The following is a 19,249-nucleotide window of genomic DNA, read 5'->3' as shown; positions in this document are numbered from 1 at the left end:
CGCTCTGCAGGCAGCTGCAAACACAAGGCAGACAGAGCTGGAGCTTTAACAGATGCCGGGGATTTCCCAGCCTAACGCATATTAGCACTTTGTATTTGCAATCCTGATTTCCAGCACCAAGCGGTTGATTTGCATGTTAATTAGAAACAGGTCACCAGAAAATTGAACCAGACAACCTTTCTGTACTGACTGGAAAGGACAACAACACATTTCCATAAAGTCTGTATCCTTCTTTTAAGGAAATTTTCCCATCCAGAAGTTTACAGTATATCAGGATGATCCTTTCACTGACTGAGCATGCATTTCAATACATGCCTATCTCAGATCTGGAAAAACTAAAACTGATTTAATATCAGACATCTTATGAGATGAGCAAAACAAATATGCAAGTCTGTGCAATGCTAGAGAAAATAATGGTAAATTAGTCTAACCAGAAAGCCTCTTTTTACCACAGTACAAAATTAAACAGAGCAAGCCTGAAAGAAAAGCATTGTTAGAGTATGCCAGAGAGAAAGCTTAGCAACTGGTTAGGTCTGTGCAGCTCTCAAATCTGCACCTTCATCCAGTTCTGCTCAGCAGTGACATTCACTGGCAGTGGCAGGATTAAGGAGACAGGAGGCAGCAAGGAAAGAAGGTGTTATGGACATTTTAACTTCCTGGAAACACACTCTATAGCATCCTCTCTCTTTGAATCTTCTTTTAAATTCTAATACTTAGAGTATTATGCTTAAATCAAATGCCCTTTCAGCTTTGTTGTAGAGGTGTTATGTTGCCAAGCCTAATAAAACTGAATTACGGCTGCTGTTTGTCATACATTAGACTCACTGGCACCTCAGCTTCTGAGAAATCATTTCATTTTCTCCAGAACTTCCAAGACTGATCACTTCACATTATCAGACAATAACTTTCAAATTATTTCAAAACAGACAAAAATACTACTACAAGGCTCTACCTCATTTTAGCACTACACCGTTATCTTCAATTTTCAGGATATCCATAAGCTGATGGACTTGAATAAAGACTTCCAGACGCTGAGGTTCATACACAACTTTTGTGCTCCAAACAGGCACTCTCAAGTGTTTAAGACTGATCTAAGAAGTCCTTCCCAGCTCCTTGCCCATTTTGCCTGTGGGGCTCGGATGCTGCGTGGAGACCAAACACACTGAAGCAGAGCAGCTCAAACCAGGCTCTAGGATCCACTCTGCTCCACTCTTTACACATCCCCATCTTTATTCATCATGAACACCATCACGAGCGCCACTGTCTGAGGAGCTGGGCTGTTCAAGTTAAAGGTCAATCAAAGTTTTGGGTCCGCCCTACAAGCTGCTGCTCCATCAGGAGTTCAGTTCAAAGCTTGGTCTTGCCAGCAGCTCAACTGGCTTAACTGAGCACAGCAACAAGACATGGCAAAAGAGGTCCTCAAAAAGCAGCAAAGGAAATATTGCATGCAAACACAAACTAGTTGAATGAACTAAAACTCAAAGATGTGGTCCACAATAACTTTGCAAGAGAATGTAAAGCTGCTGTGAGATTCAAGAAAATCAGCAGTTGCCACTGGAAATCCAAGCAGACACCAAATCACAGAGAGAGAAAATCCTTCAGCCAGTACTTGGGATCTACACTAGGAACTCACTGCAGTAAAACTACTGAACAGATTTGCCTGTTCTCAAAAGCTTTGTTCATATACTTGAAGGCTTTGATGTGATCACAGCTGTACAGCAGCTTCTTTGCCTTCAGAAATTCCAGGAGAATTGAGGTGGAAAAGGTATTTAAAAAAAGAAAATCAGTAAACCCAGCAGCTAGAAAACCTGTCTGTATCTGATCCCCACCTTCTTGCTGGAGACTAACAAGATTGCAGGAAACAATCACTGTGATTACAATCATTTACTGAGCTGTTCATAAAGGCCCCATAAAGGCCACAAGCCAGACTGGCTTTGAATTGCATGAGCACAGAAAGCCCTGAAGAATTATAATTGTGAAAGAATTGTTAAAATTCTGCATACAAAGACATCTTCTGGTTAAGGTTAGATCTTGTCCCTTCATATCCACCACTGGATGAAAGGTTTCACTCCAGCTGATATCCCATGCCCACCCCTGTCTTTTTATATCACTGCCTCAGGTCATTTTCAGTATGGGAATGTGAGCCATCATTTGAAGCCACTCCTCACAGAGAACTGACTTGTTAGTTAATTTTATCTCTAGTCATGCTTGAACAATCTCTTGATAATGTAACAGGGGTTTTTTCCTTATTTAAACAAGAGATGTATCAGCAATGAAACAAAGCAGACAAGAGTTGGGCACAAAAGCAACAACATTAAATGGCAGATAAGAAAACATGGGAAACCAGCTCTACAGTGACACAAAGTATAACATTCCAACTTTCCCACTCTTTTCTGGAGAAATATGGAGAACCATGCTTATTGGCTATTTTTCAATCTTGTGATCTTTCCAAGAACTTCAATGAAACAGTATGCTAACACAACATTACACAACTGCAGCTTTCAGATAGCACAGAATGGGGGATGCCAAACTTATGAGAAGGGTGTGTTTGGTTTTCTGTAAAAGGGCGAAAACCACGATTCTGCCACAAAGTCCCATGATTTCTGTGTTATCCCTTGCCCCTGTTTGCTCACTGCCTGCTCCAGGAATTTCCCTCTTGCAAAGTTCAAGACCCAGCTGAGCTCTGGTTTCTCTGGCTGCAAGTGACAACTTCCATCTCAAGTTTTCTACCATATAACAAATTTTGGGATGTAATTAAAAAACTTTTGAGCACACTGTTCATACCTCAGAAATGGTTCCTCTAATCGCCAGTTTCAGTTCTGAAAAGCTCCCAGGCAAAGAATCCACTCAGTCAGCCCAATAACCACTAAATCATTTCAGTGGAAGCCTGGGAGGGTTTACAATCTTCATCAAGACCTACAATGTGGGGTTTGTGGGTGGTTTTAAGTTAGTGTGACCTGACCTTCATCAGTACAGAGAACACTACCTGTGATTCCCTTACTGAGATCACTTCTAACTTCCTTTTTCAAGGATCATGCTGCTCCTTGGACCCCTGTGCCACCAAAGCACAGGAAGAGGGCAAGGCTTTAAGCAGTGCAGCATTAGTGCATCTGACAGCTGCTGAAACCTTCCTGTGCACAGCCAGTCCCTCACCACACCAGTCAAAGCAGGGTGCAAAGATACTTTTACATTGATAGAATCAGTGTTGCTACCAAGAGGAGACCAAAAGCTGCACTGGACTGAACACAGACAGGAATAAAATCCTTCTGACAGACTTGGCAGTTGTCACACAACACCAGGAGAATGCAGGAAACATGCCTCAAGGAGACAGAATTGCAGGTTGTTTGCTGAAGAGTTACCTTTCCTAAGCTTGGTTATGCATTCATTATCTATTTGCACACACAGGGACGTATTAACTATGAACACACAATGCAGTTTTGCTAATTAGCTCAATCACAAAAGACTAAACATATCCCCACTTCCTTAATGTGAACCAATTTAAAGACAGTAGTTTATCCCTTTAGGGTAAGGCTGCCTGCCTGACATTTCTATTTAATATTAATGTTGAGTCCACTGAAATTCATACACGGTATTCTGAAGAAAAAGAAGGTTCTGAGTAAGAGGTGGTCTTTATTTAGGTCACTTGCACCAGCAAGTATTTACAAGAACTCTTTCCTCTCTTAGAAAACCACACCCAGCTGCCTTCTCACACTCTTACACCACAGATTTTTCCAGCAATTCTGTTCTGTCCTAGTATCTGCTCCCTTAAGCCCATTTATTCCTTTCTACTTCCCACTGAAAATTCACAATTAATACTTTTGAAAATGCTGAAGTCTTCAGCTTTAATTTACAGACCACTTCCAAATATCATACAGCCCTGGTGAACCAGAAGTCTACAAAAAAGTAACTCCAGTTGTTTTGATTTTATGCAGAAGACTTAAAATACATATATGTGCAAGTTTTTTTAAAAAAACAATCTGCAAGCAGTTTGAGATCTCCTGGGTATTGATCAAGAACTTTAAGTAGAGTAATTAGCCAGGGTTCATTAAAACATGTTTTCATTAGCTTCCCTAGATATTTAATCTGAATTAATTTACCCAGCCACGTGCCCCAGGTACAAATTTTAACCCCTTTAAGCCCAGTTTCCTATAACATGGACATCTTTTCCCATCAAGGCTTCACCAAGTCTTTGCCCTATTTTCATTACATGGAAATGAAACATCTCCTCTTTGACTTCACTACCACCCTCCTCCCACAAGGTCTTGACTTGCAACTTCAGCCACCAGGTTTTACCTGGATGAGTTGACACTGCTCAAATCTCTGCAAGGATGAGCTTATCTGGAGCAGGGACTACTGAACCACCTGAAGCTATTCCTGAGCACCGGCACTCACATTCAAGCGCACTGGAACCCTCTCCCATTCTCCCTGAACAAAAGCTGTTGTTTTGTTCAGCTGCCCTGGCCAGGGGAGCAGCAACCTTTAGCAGTGAAGCAGAAAACTGTTAGAAATTTATTACTCCTGGATTTAATCTGCTTCTGAGTCAGATCAGTGCTCAGTCCGTCAGGTGCTCAGACATCCAACTGTTACCCACCACCACGGCTTATGATGGTAACATGCAATGCCTAATCCTAACACCATGCCTCATTTCCCCTGCAGAGTATGGTGCTCATGCTAACATGAGCACGAGCACCCATAAATCCTGTTTTAGAGGATTTTTCTCTATCCACTCAGCTCCAAGACTCTTAACCTCACCTTAAGAGAGGTGAGCACCTGAAGCAGCCTCACTTAGCCATCACACTTCAGCTTCTCCTGAAAACACTCTTCCTAGGAGTGTCACAAGGCATGACAGAATAAAGCCAGACATGGCTTTCCCAGGAATGCTCTCTCAAAGCACTCTGCAGAGGTTTTAACACATCACAAAGACAGTATAAAAAGAGGGACAAGAGCAACAAATGTGTATCAAGGGCTGGCTGAGACATGAAAACCTCCAGGGAATGCTGACCTTACAAACAAGGCACTGGTAAAAGCAGAAAAAACCTCCAGGAAAAGTTCATTATAAGCTTTTAATCAGCTTGCCCTGATACAGGATAAACAAAATACTTGGTTCAGAAGGAAAAAGCCTAAAATAAATATCAATTGGCCCATATTATTACTGGCACTACTGAATGCCACAGAGTCTACCAGCTGAAACACAGCACTATCCACTCCTTCCCCAAACCAGCAAAATACATCTTTGAGGCCATCCCTTCTTCAAGAATGAGCATTACAACAGAGAAAAGCTCTGTGACCAAACAGATTTGCCTCATTTGTTTCCAAACCACTGCAGCAAGATCTTAGGCTGCAAGAGTTGCATCTCCTACTTGAAAGCTGTACCAAACACGCACATTTTATCCAGAGGAATCACTCCCAGGAGAAGAGCTGATCACCTCATTCAGAAACTCATGTTGAAACATTTCTGGATGAGTGACCAGACAGGTCAGCTCGCTCCCTAAACAAACAAAAGAAAGACTGTTACTAAAGATATCCTAGCTAAAGCTGTTTCTCCTTCTGGGAATAGGGAATCCCAAATCCGCACAGGACAATTTTAGCTCTAACTGCTGATACATCTCTAGAATTCCCCACCTGCCACAGAACTCACTACTGAATTGGATGGACCAATATGGTCCTTCATGTCATTCTACAGACAGAGCCAACTGCCTCTCCTCTCTACAACAGTATTGCCTCAGATTTTCAGGACAAACTATTTAAAACATCCACCAAAATCACCATTTAGGACACATATTCCTCAAAAAAAGTATATGGTCAAACAGCATAAATAAAGTCAACTGGGGAGTCTTTCTGTTTTTAAGAAATAAGAACAGATAACTCACAACTTGTTTAATAGCTCAGAGGAAGAAAAATATACTCAGGTTCACAAGGGTATTTGCAAAAAATCAAACACCTTATGTAAAATCATGCCCCACTCACATATGTACCAATTAGTCAACTACAGCATCTCCTATCCACATAAGAGATGCATATCATTTTAGTTCTGCACTCAATTTATTTAAACTTGGACAAGCCTGACACATGCCAAGATTTAAAACTATTACACTTAATTTAACATTTCAACCCCACGCATCCTACTCAAGCAACCATGCTCTGAACACAAAGCAAGCCTGAGGGACTGGAAGTGCAGCCCCCCTGCTCCATTGACCCTAAACCATTTGATAGGATGTTATGTCATGTTATTCAAATCCAAGTGTGACTGACAAGACTCATCCCTCCTCCAGCAGCTCTCCAAGGAGCAAGGGTTATTTTGGTAACTTTATCTGTTGTTTTCCTCAGCAAGCACTTTCTTCCCAACAGAGAGTTTCATTGATAAAACTACCCAAATACATCCACAGTGTTGCAGCCAAGGGAGCACTGCAGAATTCCCAAACTCATGAGCAGTATTCATCACACACGTACCTCAGGCTCTTACACTCCCAAGTAGATCCACTGACTGCTGCAGGTTACAAGCAACTTCATAAACATTTGCCAGAAACTTGGCAAGACACATCGTCTAGAGACTTTGAGGACAAGCTGCCTGTGCCCCTTCCCTCCTCCACAACTATTCCCAGGGTATCTCTGTCACATTAAAAGGAGGAGTTGCAGTTTTCAGGGAAGAGGAATGCCTATGGCAATCAAATCCTAAATATTTACCAGGCATGTGAGTATCAAAACTAAGAACAAATACATTCCTCCACACTGCTGTTTCATGAGAGCCTCAGGCATTTTTGTAGAGAAATAGCATATTACTACTCTTTTAGTCCTAAAATTCCTTTTGGACTAAAATATGCAGCACATTTGCTCTAAAAGAAGGATGAAGCACCATTTCAATCCCACAATGTTTTTAAGACTCTGAGATGCTACAGGCAAGAGAAATCATTCCATATTTTTACAAAGCATTTCCATGGATTAAAGCTAGCAACAGACTGTGAGAAAGGATGTGGAACATCGAGCAACTCAGACTGACACACAGTATCCTGTTATCTTTTGATACAGCAAGTCTTGCAAGAAAGTGTTAAACATGTTCATATCTTTTATTGTAAGGAAGAACAAACAAAGTATTATAGAATCATTCAGGTGAGAGACTAACAAAAAAACCAATGCAATCTGCTCACGATTAAGAAGAGACACTACTCACTCCCAAGACTGTAGGGGCAAAGCTCAACTGTTTCGGAACATATCATGCTGAAAATCAAAACCAAACTCAACCAAACCTCACCTCTGCTCATGGCAGGGAGACAGACTCACTGCCAGCCCACACTCTCAGCCTGCACACCATTTCAGTGCTGCCAAGTGCTGTAGCTCAGGAAACCAAAGCACAGTTATTTGAACCAGCAGCTCCCAAAGTGTCACAGGATCCTAACACACCTCTCATCCAGGCAAACTGGATGGCTCTACAGGAAACTCCACAGAAATGATAACTGATGTGGAAGTTGCTCTCCTGCTCACACACCTTGCTCAAGGTGCAAGATGTGCTGTAGTAAGGGAGCAGCTAACAACTACCACTGCCTGGAACACCAGGACAGAAAGGATTTCTATATCCTCCAAGTCACTGTTATTCTGGAAGTTTCACCTGATCATGTATCTCTTCCAAGGAAAGGCAACATCTTTTCTGTTGTTACTATGTCAAACTTAAAACCTTGGAACTTCAAGATAAATCCTTCCATGGACAAAATCCCAGCAATTTGCTATGAGATCCAAGAAATTCTAATCAAAGTCTCTTGTTTGTTCTCTGCAAAATTGGTATTTTTTCCCAGCTAACTGCTTTCACCATCACCACCAATTCAGTGATTTTATTAGTGTTATCAGGAATATTACAGTCTATTTCTATGAAAATATGTACTTTCCAGACAAGAACAAGCTGGGATGATTGTTCCTGTACTTTGCTCTGGAAAGTCTTAATTAGATGACTTGGACTAACATAGCTTTGGATTGTTCATTTGAATGTATGAAAAATTCCAAGCTAAAACAAACAACCAAACAAAAACAGTGTCCACCTTGGCTGTTAATGATGGCTACAGGCTCAGATGCTCAACACAAGCCTACTGCTCTAGTATCCCATGAGAAGCAAGAGTCCCAACTGGAAAACAATGGCAAAGAGCACTGTCTGCCTGCGGCTGGATCCTCTCAGCTTCTGCACAGCAGCTTCTAGAAGAGAAAAACCCTGACATTGTCCTTCCCTCTGCTTCAAGGTGGCTTCATGACCAGGGGAGTGGCTGTGCTGGTCAGTTCTCCATCTGCCTCAATCTCCTTGGATAAAGGTGCTCCTCTCCTAACAACCCATGCAGCCTCCCTGTCCACAGGGCTTCAGATTCACCAGGAGGAAGCTCACTGCTGAAGGCCTGGGTTCAGGTCTGAAGTGCTACCAATGGATCAAACCCCAGAGAGGTTTGATCCACTGGCAGATGGTTTGATCAAAGGGCAGAGCAAAGCAACGAGCTCTACAAATGAGAGAGCAAATAGCACTGTACTCACACTGCCCAAATTTTACTCATGTGCAGTGTTTTGATGGCTTTGAGGCAATATTTTAGATACTCTTCAAATATGATCTCTTGACATATTTTACAGCTTTTAATGCTAAAAGAAGTGTGGAACATACAAAGAAAGAACTTAGAACAACCGTAACAAAGCCCAAAAGGGCTATTTAGGAGTACTTCCAGAAGCACTGGCTTCTAAAGTAGTGGATCATAACATAAGCCAGACTCCACAAGTTTATTTTAAATGGCTCCTGAGGAAAAAAAGCTCAGTTCAGAAAGACTCTTCTGGCCCAATTTAAAATCATAACAATCACAGTGTATGAAATAATACTCTGCCTTAAAACTTGAGACAAAGATTTTAGGATATACAAAGGTTCTCCAATATTGTAATGTCTAACAGCCTCTAAGCTACTTTGCTACCTTCTCTTAACATCTTCCTTTTTTACCATTCTTGCTTAAATAGCTTCATATTAGGTTCACAGAGGGGATTTTTTTAACCTAAAACTTTGATCTCCTAGGCAATTCCAAATTTGTGATCCCAGCAGGCAAAGCAGATGTGTTTACAGTCAGAGATCAAACTCCATCTCTCAGCTGATAAATGATCACTTGAAGATGGCAACAATATGCTGCCATATTATTTAAAGTTATTCATGATGTACAACTCTAAGCAATAGAAACATTTTGGCTATTCCATTTTCCCTAAACCAATCCAGATACCACATTGGATAACACAGCTGTGGTGGGATAAAACCCAGCAGGTTAAGTGACTAGAGCACTGATTCTCATCTTCTCTTCCAACTACACAACAGAGGAATTCAAGTTGAAGCCTCCTCCTGGCTTCATGCCAGCACCACACAACCTACCTGAGCTCTCCAGCATTCTTAGAAAGTTCTCAGAAAATGTCTTTTTCAAGTATTCTAAGATACTGTGAACCCCAGTGAGTAAAATTGACATTAGAGGATAACATTTACTAAATAATCTTGGAGAGCATCACAAAGTTATGATAGGTTTCACTAGAATGCCTCGAGGGAGGAAAGTATTTGGGGAAATTACTTTGGGAAGACCTGACATACAAAGAGAAGCATTTAAATTCCATCAGCACCCTCCCTAGCAGAACAAGTTTAGACTATGGTTTTATACAAGAGGATGCAGGAAGTCTTCACAAATGCCTGGAGGAGGGGAGGGAAACAAAAAACCCTGTAGTTTGTGGTTTGCTGTATGTTTTTCCACTTTGTGTAAGCATTACCTGTGAGTTGCTCATGGAAAGGAAGCCAACATAGCCTCAGAGCACGTGAGAAGGATTTGATGTGGACAAGCTCAAGCCCCACTGCTGAGTGCCTGAGCTGGAACAAACCCTGCATTATTCCAGGCAGCTCTGCCCAAGACAGTGCTGCTATTTCTGGAGTCAGAGGTGAGAGCATTATCAGTGATGGTTCACCATATGTGTGCTGTATGTCTGCTACAGCACAGACCACAAAGCAAAAATATTAAACTCTGTAAAGCTTTGTATTCTGTGAGGGAAGTACAGAATCCCATCATTCCTACAGCTAGTAGGACATATACATCTAATTAAGGCTATTAACAGTAACATTAAAATAGTGTACATCTTTAGAGATGTGAATGAGTAGAGGGAAATGCTCCCTAGAAGCATCCCTTCCCAGGTGATTCCTAGAGACAGGACAAGCATTCACCATGGGAGTCCCATTCCAGTACTCTGTTTCATAAAAATGAAGGAAAGATTTACAACATAAAAAACTGTTTCAGTCTTTTCTTTTTTTTAGCTTTAAAACCTGGTGTTGCTTCACACAACTGATCAGCAACAACTGAAGATGGCTGTTGATCGCTGCCTGGAAGCCTCCAGTTAAAAAGTAAGCAATGTTACTACACTCACAAAATCTTTGACCTCTGCTGCAGAGTCAGCTCTATAGGCTTCAGAAAGTTAAGACAGATGTCAACACAAATTTGAATACCTGTGTCACACTGAGAGATCCACCCCTCACACACCTCAGATGCTGAAGCAAAAAAACACAGTGTGTTCCTAGAAGCAGTTCAAAAGGAAAAGTCAAGAAAGGAATTGGGGCTGTTAGTTGAAGGGAATTTGTGGATGCCTCATCCCTGGAATTGTGGAGGGACTTGGAGCAACCTGATCTAGTGGAAGGTGTTTGTGTCCATGAGACAAGCTTTAAGCTCCCTTCCAACCACCCTATGGTTCTATAATTCTATCACCAAAAAAGCATCCAAGTCAACACAATGTCATAAGTGAATAACAAAATAAAATCCTTGACACATAAAACTAGAGTCAACACTTCTCTGCACCTGCAGTTAATCAGGGCCTTGTATAGATGGAGACATCTAATTTTGACTACCCTGTCTGAATTTTACAAGAGGATCACATTAATGGTGATTTGTTTAGATCACCATGAACACAGCTGAAGAACTGCAGTCTCATGAACAATTCCTGTTGCAAATTATGACAACTGCAGCGTTGCAGCGATTTTCTTTGAAAGGAGTTATTTTTTTGATTTTGCAACATACATAGGCCACAGACACAGATACAATCCCAAAAATCAACTTGATAAGGAAAGAGCTTTACTGTAAGCTTCTTCCAGATGTTATTTCAACTCAGCTGAGAACAGCCTAACAAAAGTTGACTCAGCTCAAATCAAGTCTGGACTGTCACAGAAAGTCTATAAGCCAAGCAGGTTTGGGTTTGTTGTCTTTTGTTTAATTCCATCAAAACCTTTTTGTAGGGCAATTACTTCAACACTTAGAAGAATGCATGCTCTGCTGAGTTTGTTTTGCAGTTCACTTGGTGCAAAGCATTTTACCCTGCAATAACAGAACAGTGTAGAAAAGAAAGCCTCAATTAGCAAACTACTGAGCATGATGAAGGCTGGTGAGCTTCCTATTAAGATTCAAAAGATCTAGACAGCAAACTTGCTACCAGATTAAGCTAGTCATTATTTTTTAAACAAAAGACTGCACATTTGCCTGATTGATTTTGCATAGCAGGGCTGTAAGAGCTATTGGTATTAACCCACACTGTTACATATAAGTACTTAATTACATCAGCATAACCACTTACATTCTCTAAGAGAGAGTCAAAACTCCTGAGAATCAACTAAGGAAACTACAAGAAGTTTTTCACAAAAGAGCACACAGTTCTACCACTAGGAAAGGAGTAAAATACTCCAGGTATGTAGAGAAACCAGGAAAACATTGCCTTAACTACCTTTTGCCACATCAGCAATTCTCAGCAATGCATTGGTTCAGGTAAGGATGCAAAAAAAACTCCAAATGCAGCATACAGTCATTTCTGTCCTGCATGATGATGGTCACTTTTCTCTATGGTGTTATTTGCCAAAAGGGACATTCCATGTGTACCATTAGGCTTTAGGCTACTGTTACTAAAGGCATCAGGTGTTCAGTTTAAGGCAAAATTGCAGACATTGCAAACAAGAAATGCACTCAAATGCTAACAGGTGAAACCTAAGCTCACAAAGCTGCAAGATCTACAAGACACACTTATGTAAAGGGAAAAAAATTAAATAAACTCATGCACAAAACCCTTAAAGACAGTACAGAGAAAAAAGACATCTCTAACTCCTGAAGGAGACTCCTCAGCTCAGAGCAGCAGACATTCAGACACCAGCATTCCAGGACAGTTTTTATGAATGTCACCCCTGCTCAGAAGTGGAACAGGATGGGTTTTTATCTCTTGTCTTGATGAAAAAAGGTTGCAATTATGCCACAAGCTAGCACCCAGGGAAAACAGGATCTCTGCTCTTCACTTAATGCACAGTGATGGATACTGATAAACTGAGCATCCAGAAAATCAAGGTATCCCATGATAACAGAAAATTATCAGCTAACAGAATTGAAAAATTTTAGTGCCATAGCAACCAACTTCACAGACTTTAAAACTGAATTAGTCAGAAGATCAAAAAGAAAAAAACTATTTTAAAGCAAGATTTCAAATAAAAAGGCAATTACCTAGCCCTTTTATTCATCTAATTCTTTGGGGTATATTATTAGGAAGAGTAACTGCAAAGCTTTTTCCCAAAGCAAGTGTGCATTTTCCCAAGACCAAAGAAGCAGAATCCACTGGAAAAGTGGTGCATGCATGCAGGAAAGCTAGACTATAAAGAACACCTAGTCATCTCTGTACTAGAAAACAAATACAGCACTTTATTTGCCAAGAATAATCCCTCTTCAAAACATTCTGTTCCAACCATGACAACCCAAAGCAGCACCAGAGAGATCTCCTTTCCTCCAGCACAAGGGAAGGAGAGAGTGCATGCAAAACACAGCCTAGCTGTACCTGTCTGTACTGTAACAACGGACCAAGCCTTTGCTTTTCTATGTATTCAGCTATTTGGCTCAGGAAATCACCTCCCCCAACAGGGCTTTCTCACTGCACCCTGAGCCAAGCCCAGGCTGCACAGCCTGCATGGAACTTTATTTCTTGCCTTGTATTTCCCCTCCTTTTCTCCTTGGTATGCAGAGCTGCAGCAGGCCAGCAGTGCCAGCTCGCTGGAGGAAGCAGACCTGTAAGATAATCTCTTTTACTGAGCCAAACATCCCAGGCCAAACTGATATACAATCAGCTACCACAAGTACCAGCCTGCCAAGAACAGCACAGAATTAAGAAAAACAAATCCACCCCCTAAAGAAACCTCACAAAAATAATTCTCTTTGATAAGAAAAAGGATATGGAGGACTAAACCTGTGCTCAGTGCTCTGTTCACAAGACATTCAGTCCAGCGCCTGGAATGACAGCGACCATCTTCCCCTCTATTCAGCTCACACATGGCTTCAGCAAGAAGAAAAGAGTACTTTTAAATATTGCTACATCCTAAGATGAAGCCAAAGGCTGATGCCAAAGTAACCAACCTAAAAACAAATCAAACTTTTAAAGTATATTTAGTATTTTACTTTAAGACTGAACTACAAAAGCCAGGAGGAAACTGGGCTTACACTATCCAAACACAAGGGAAAAAGAGAACCTCAGAATAAAAATGCAGCTGATCTTGGGTAAGAAGCCAAGCCTCAGGAGAAAAACTTTCAGTGCTCCTTGCCTTCCTGTTGCTCATGTGTTTCTCAAAACTTCATCATCTCAATCCTTTCTCCCAGGTCCAGCCATTCTCTTCCATTGATTTGGATAGTGTATCTTCCATTTCACGAATTTGAAAAGCAGGAGGGACTATATTCACAATTCATATTAATTTGCATCTACCACAAAGCATTGTAAATTCTTCATTAAATTCCATTTAAGACAGAACTGTATCTGAAAATTTCTAATTCAGATGTCACAGGCTTCAACTCATAGAGCCAAATTACAGAGCAATAATTAACTCAATCTCTTAAAATTGCAACACATTTTTCCTTTAAATTAGCTCAACTCCAACTATACTGGTAAGAATTCTCCTTTTCTTTTTCTCAGGAAAGTAGCAGTTCTTAAACTCTTGTGTCCTTTTCAGATTGTGAATGATCATCAGGTCAATATCCTTTAGAAAGAAGGGAAAATGTAAGTAAAGCCCTTGGCAGGGCTTAAGGTACATCTTCCAGGTTTCTGATCGTTGCCTTTAAAAAAACCCAACCCTTTGAGTGTTGGTATCTGAACCAATGCTAATGCTGTAGGCACTGCAAGAGTAGCACTGGAATACTAACTGCCTGCTCCTTTGCAATAATAATGATTAGAGAACCAGAACAGCCTCCATCCCACAACCACAGACTTATCAACCCAGGGAACAGGCAGCTTCTTAAAAGAGCTCACCTGAAGGCCAGGGAGAATGCCTGGGGATTTTGGGGAAAAAACTCCATAAATGCTGAAAGAGATGGTCAACCCTGCCAGGAGTGTCTTCACCACTTGCATTTCCTAAGAACTAGCCTAACCTCACTCCATGTTTAATCCACAGCCCTCAATTACTTGGAGCTCTGGACAGGTAACCAGTCATTTGCTGCCACAAATGAGACATCTCAAAAAGGGAACTTTAAATGCCAGCCTCCACCTGTGCACAGGAAAACAGAGAGATGGAATAACGGGAGTATGTGCTCAAATATAACATAATGTCATATGTTGAGTCAAACAAAACCTTTGACCTGGAAGTCAATAAATTAGGGAGATAAAAAAGAGGAAAAATAAAATAAAATGAGCTACTGTGACAGATCACACTCATCTATCTCAGTGCAAGCAAAAAGATTGAGGGAAGCCTTTACATTTCCAATCCATTTACCAAAAAGGTAGAAACACCAGAGAAGCAGGACAACAACTGGGAACACACAAATTTTCCTACAATTACAGTATAACCCAAACAGATGAAGACCCCAAGCATGCATTACTGTCTGGTTTCTATTCTCCATCTATAATTTTAAAACAAATAATTTCACTGACACTACTTTATCAGATCACTTAAGGAGCTCAGGTACACACAGAATGAGGAATAAAACATTTAAATGGAAGAAATATGACAGTTCCCAACCTGTCAAATGGTACACACTCCTCAGTCCATTAAGTCACATCAAATGAATTTTCTGGCCTTTTACACCAACTACAATAGTGAAATAAAAGGAAAAATACTATTCTTGAAATACACAGCCTTCATGATAACTTGTTTTTTTCTTAATACAATCTGCAGCACTAGGAGAGTCCTATTTTTTCCAGAAGGCAGAGCATTAAGGCTCAATTACACTGTCATTGCCATAAAGGTGTTACCAAAGAAACAGAACCACTCAGGATGAAGAAAGTAGCAGGAGGCCCAAACTTTGATCTCTAATCCCATCTTAACCACAACTGTTTGATCTAGAAAAAATACTTAGCCTTTAATGCATTAACATGATATAGAACAATATCATGCTATAAATATTGCACAATCTTTATAAGGGCAATGCTCAACAATTATGGTATCAAATTCACTCACCAATTAACCAGATGTAATGTAGGTTCTAAAACTAAAATTATGCTACACTAGTAAACCAGATAAGAGACCCACAGTGGATAAGATTATTTTCATTCCTTTTAATGTTTCCCACCCCAAATTCAACAACTTGGTCATGTTTCAAGCGCAAATCATCATTAATCAAGCAAAAATCGTTACCTAGCAAATATATTAATATTTCATGGGTTTATTTATACTTTAACCACCATGCAAATCAGTTTAACAGGCAAGCCACAAAAAAAGGGTTTAAAGGCTGCAGCCTATGTTCAGTGAAATGCAAGCTCTGAAGTCTTTCCAGAAACAGGCTCGCAACCTGAATCCTTCCAAGAAAAAAAACCACTTTGGAACACAAATTTTAAAAATATATATATACACTACCCCTTTCTACTCTTTTTATATCGTGACATAGAATTATGTGAATAATAATTAAAATCTTGATGACAAAATTTAAGTCACTCAAAAGTGTAATATATCTAGTGCATGAATACTTCTCACTAGAAGAAAGTTAATTCATCAAAATGCACCAAAAAATGGGGTTTACTCTATTTTCTGATTATAGTAAAAACTGTTTAAGCTGAGTAGCTCTGACCATGACCATTTCCTTCTCCAATCAAGGAGCATCCTTCTACTACTAAAGGAAAGAAGACTCTGCACTACATTAATTAAACATTTCTTTGACTCAGTGGAAAAATCAGTGGTAAAAAGTATTTGTTATCAGTCTGGGGATCTGACTATTTTTTCTTCAAGAATTCTAAAAATACACAGTGCTTAGATAACTCTTTGGATAATACTTTAAATTGACAGCCTACTAATAACCTCCCAAAACCAAAACTTTAAAATTTACTATCTGGGGGTTTGGCTTAGGTGTTTTTTTTTTATTTGTGTAGGGTTTGGGGTGTGGAGTTTGGGGGTTTTTTTTACTATTTTCTATGTGTCAGACTGTTCTTCACCGAATATTTGTGTTAAACTGCTTCTTTCAACATTTGCCTTACAAGTTGGGCTCCTGTACCAGTCAACCACTGACTCAACACTCCTGCTCCTCTAGAGTCAGAACTACCCAATGAAAGCAAGGGAAGATGCACTTCAAAGACATCCACCCCTAGAAATCAGCAGATACTGAAACCATGTGATTGCACTCAAACTGACTAACAAAACAAGCACACCACCTCTTTTCTCTATATTTTATGGACTGAAAAAGAATGGTTCAAATAGTTGTTTCTCCTAGTTATTTGTATTTAGAAGTATCCTAGCCTGTTTGTATCACACTAAGAAAAATCAATGGATAATCCTCATAGTAACACTCCCAGTTTCAAACTGAATTTTCTCCACTTTAGAGAAACATTTCTTACGAAAAAAATAAGATTACCTTAAACACCTAGAGAAAAAAAAGGCTGCTTCTGCAGCCTAACTGCATCTAAAAATCTTACCTGCTCCTTGCAGCAGTGTCCACACACTGCCCTCACTGAGAGCATCACACAAAACAACTCCCCAAATCTCCACCTACTATAGCCTGACTGGTTTTAAGTGGGCTGTATGACTCAGAATAGATTCTCACCCATTTTAAAATGTAATTGTCACTTTTCTGGTATTGTCCAAACAAGCAGTCAGATGCTCTAGAGTCAAAAGTAAAAGTTATATCAACAACAGCCCATACGTCACTTATTTCCTCTGCCGTCATCTCCAATGCAAAGGAAACTTCTGAGACAACATCTGACCCCATTCCCAATCAGCTGAAATGCTACCCAATGTTTACAACTCATGACTTTTATTCACAGTCTAAATATCAAGTGTTAAACAGTAGGGATACACAGAAGTCAGCTATTTTAATTAATTTCTCAAAGCAGCACCCTGTGAAGCCATTTTTACATCAGGATGCAGCCCATCACATCGGTGTTACTGGGCAAACTGCTGGGAGTTAAGACCAGCTGAGAGTGCTCTTTGCAGGCTGACAGACAACTAAGGACAAGGCCACAGAGTGGCACCTTCAGAGAAAAAACTCAATCCAAAAGAGCCCTGAGATGTCCTGTTGATGCCTGGGATGTCACCCAGGAAAAAAACTCACCTTCAGCACTGGGCATCAGGCAGCACTACAGCTAGAAAAGACCAACAGCCAGCAAACTACTGACATCAAGGCAGGCTTAGGAATGGGAAAAGGAAAACCACAAGCAGACATAACATTCAAAGAGTGGAGTTCTCAGGAGATATGCAGAGCCAACATAAGGGTTTGTACTTGCTGAAAATAAAGCATGATGCAAAAGATTCCTTCACCTTCGATTTGATCTTATCCCTCTCCCTGCACAGCCCTGTGTACCAGCCCTGCACTCAACCCCTCTGTGCTTTAACTCAGAAAAATTACAAAACTATTCCAGCAGAAAACCGATAAACTAGACCAGAAAAGGGTTCACCTCACTAAAATGGCAGAAAACCAACAAGCACTGGAACTGTGAAAAGAGTAGGGAGGGGCTATGAAACTGGAAAGAAAGGAAGAACAAGAGCTTGCCTTTTTGGCAGGCTGGCAGCTTGTGAGGTACTGCCTGTGAGGTCAGCTTCCGAGATCCTCTCAGACAGGATGCCTACCTAAAAGGGGGCCAAAAGATCCCAGACAGGGGAAAGGAACAGCAAGGGGCAAGTTGTTCATAAAGCACATATGGGAGGCAGCGTTTCATACCTGTGACAGATGTTGCAGCAGGACTCATTAAAAATACCCACCACGAGTGTCTTACTAACTACCCACCCAGAATTAAAACATTAAGTTAGATTAAAATCGAAATTAGCTTTGCATTTTAAGCCAGAAGTAATCACTGACACTTACTGGTTCAAGATTCCCTTTGATTACAGTAACCATTGCCACTGCCATCTGCTGTCCCCATAAAAACGGATGAGAAAAGAGCCCAGGTTTTTCCTAATCGCATTCCCTGTTGGGCAAAACGTCATTAAAACTGACCCAGCCTGGCATTCCCGGACTCTACAGCAGAGAAGCCAAGAATACACAGACCTCGAGACGACGACGGCTCACTAAAGGCACGTCCCCCACAGGCTGCTTCAAAATGAGCCCAGGAATGAATGAAAAGATGGAGCTGAAAGACTCGGAGGAGGCAACTCAGTTTTTTCTTGAACTGGACTTAGAACTGCTCACGACAGGTGTTTGGGAACAACACAGATTGCCCCGTTAACCTCCCCATAGAGTCAGCTAAGTCTAACGATTATATATCGAGTTTCATACACGCACAACCGAGGACTGGAAAGCAGCCGCCTCTGCAGCCAGGTTCTGGGCGAAGGTGGGACCCTGAACGTGAAAAAAACATCTCAGGTCACTGCTGCTGCGAGCACGGCTCCTTCACTCCGCACTACGCGGGCTGGGCTCTCCCAGACCTCCAGAAACGAATCACGCCGCAAGGCACCGGAGGCAGAGCACAAAGCCATCCCCCCGAGAGCGCTCCCTGCCCGGAGGGCGCTGCGCGGGCGGCAGCGCGGAGCCCCGAGGTGCGGATGAAGAGGAGCTGCTCTCCGGAGTCCTCAGGGCCACCCCGCAGGCAGCTCGCTCCTCCCGCGGAGCTCCGCAGCGCAAACTCCGATCTTTAAAACACAAACCATGAGGGAAACGCGGGGCGGCGGCGCGGCGGGGCGCGGACACGGCTCTTTGTTCGCCGCCGCGGGCAGGCCCGGCCCGGCCCCGGGCCCGACCCTCACCTCGCGGACATCCTGCAGGCACTCGAGCACGGCGAGGTTGTTGGCCCAGCTGTGCTTGGAGCAGAGCCGCACCACGTCCTCCCGGCACACCGCCTCCTCCGACAGCTTCCACCC

At 41.5% G+C, this 19,249-nt stretch overlaps 1 protein-coding gene across 1 annotated transcript in view; it reads right to left on the bottom strand.

Annotated features, from left to right (window-relative positions):
• GLG1 (golgi glycoprotein 1) overlaps positions 1-19,249 on the bottom strand; it is an 82,709-nt gene that overhangs the window by 62,799 nt on the left and 661 nt on the right. The window contains exon 2 of the mRNA XM_005422817.2: positions 19,136-19,245. Within this exon, the coding sequence (XP_005422874.1) occupies positions 19,136-19,245 (110 nt within the window). The remainder of the gene's footprint in view (positions 1-19,135; positions 19,246-19,249) is intronic.

This window comes from Geospiza fortis, unplaced genomic scaffold (genome assembly GCF_000277835.1).
Source record: "Geospiza fortis unplaced genomic scaffold, GeoFor_1.0 scaffold97, whole genome shotgun sequence".
Classification (NCBI taxonomy): domain Eukaryota; kingdom Metazoa; phylum Chordata; class Aves; order Passeriformes; family Thraupidae; genus Geospiza; species Geospiza fortis.
Note: the sequence above shows the minus strand (reverse complement) of the source record. Positions and strands in the feature narration are given on the sequence as shown.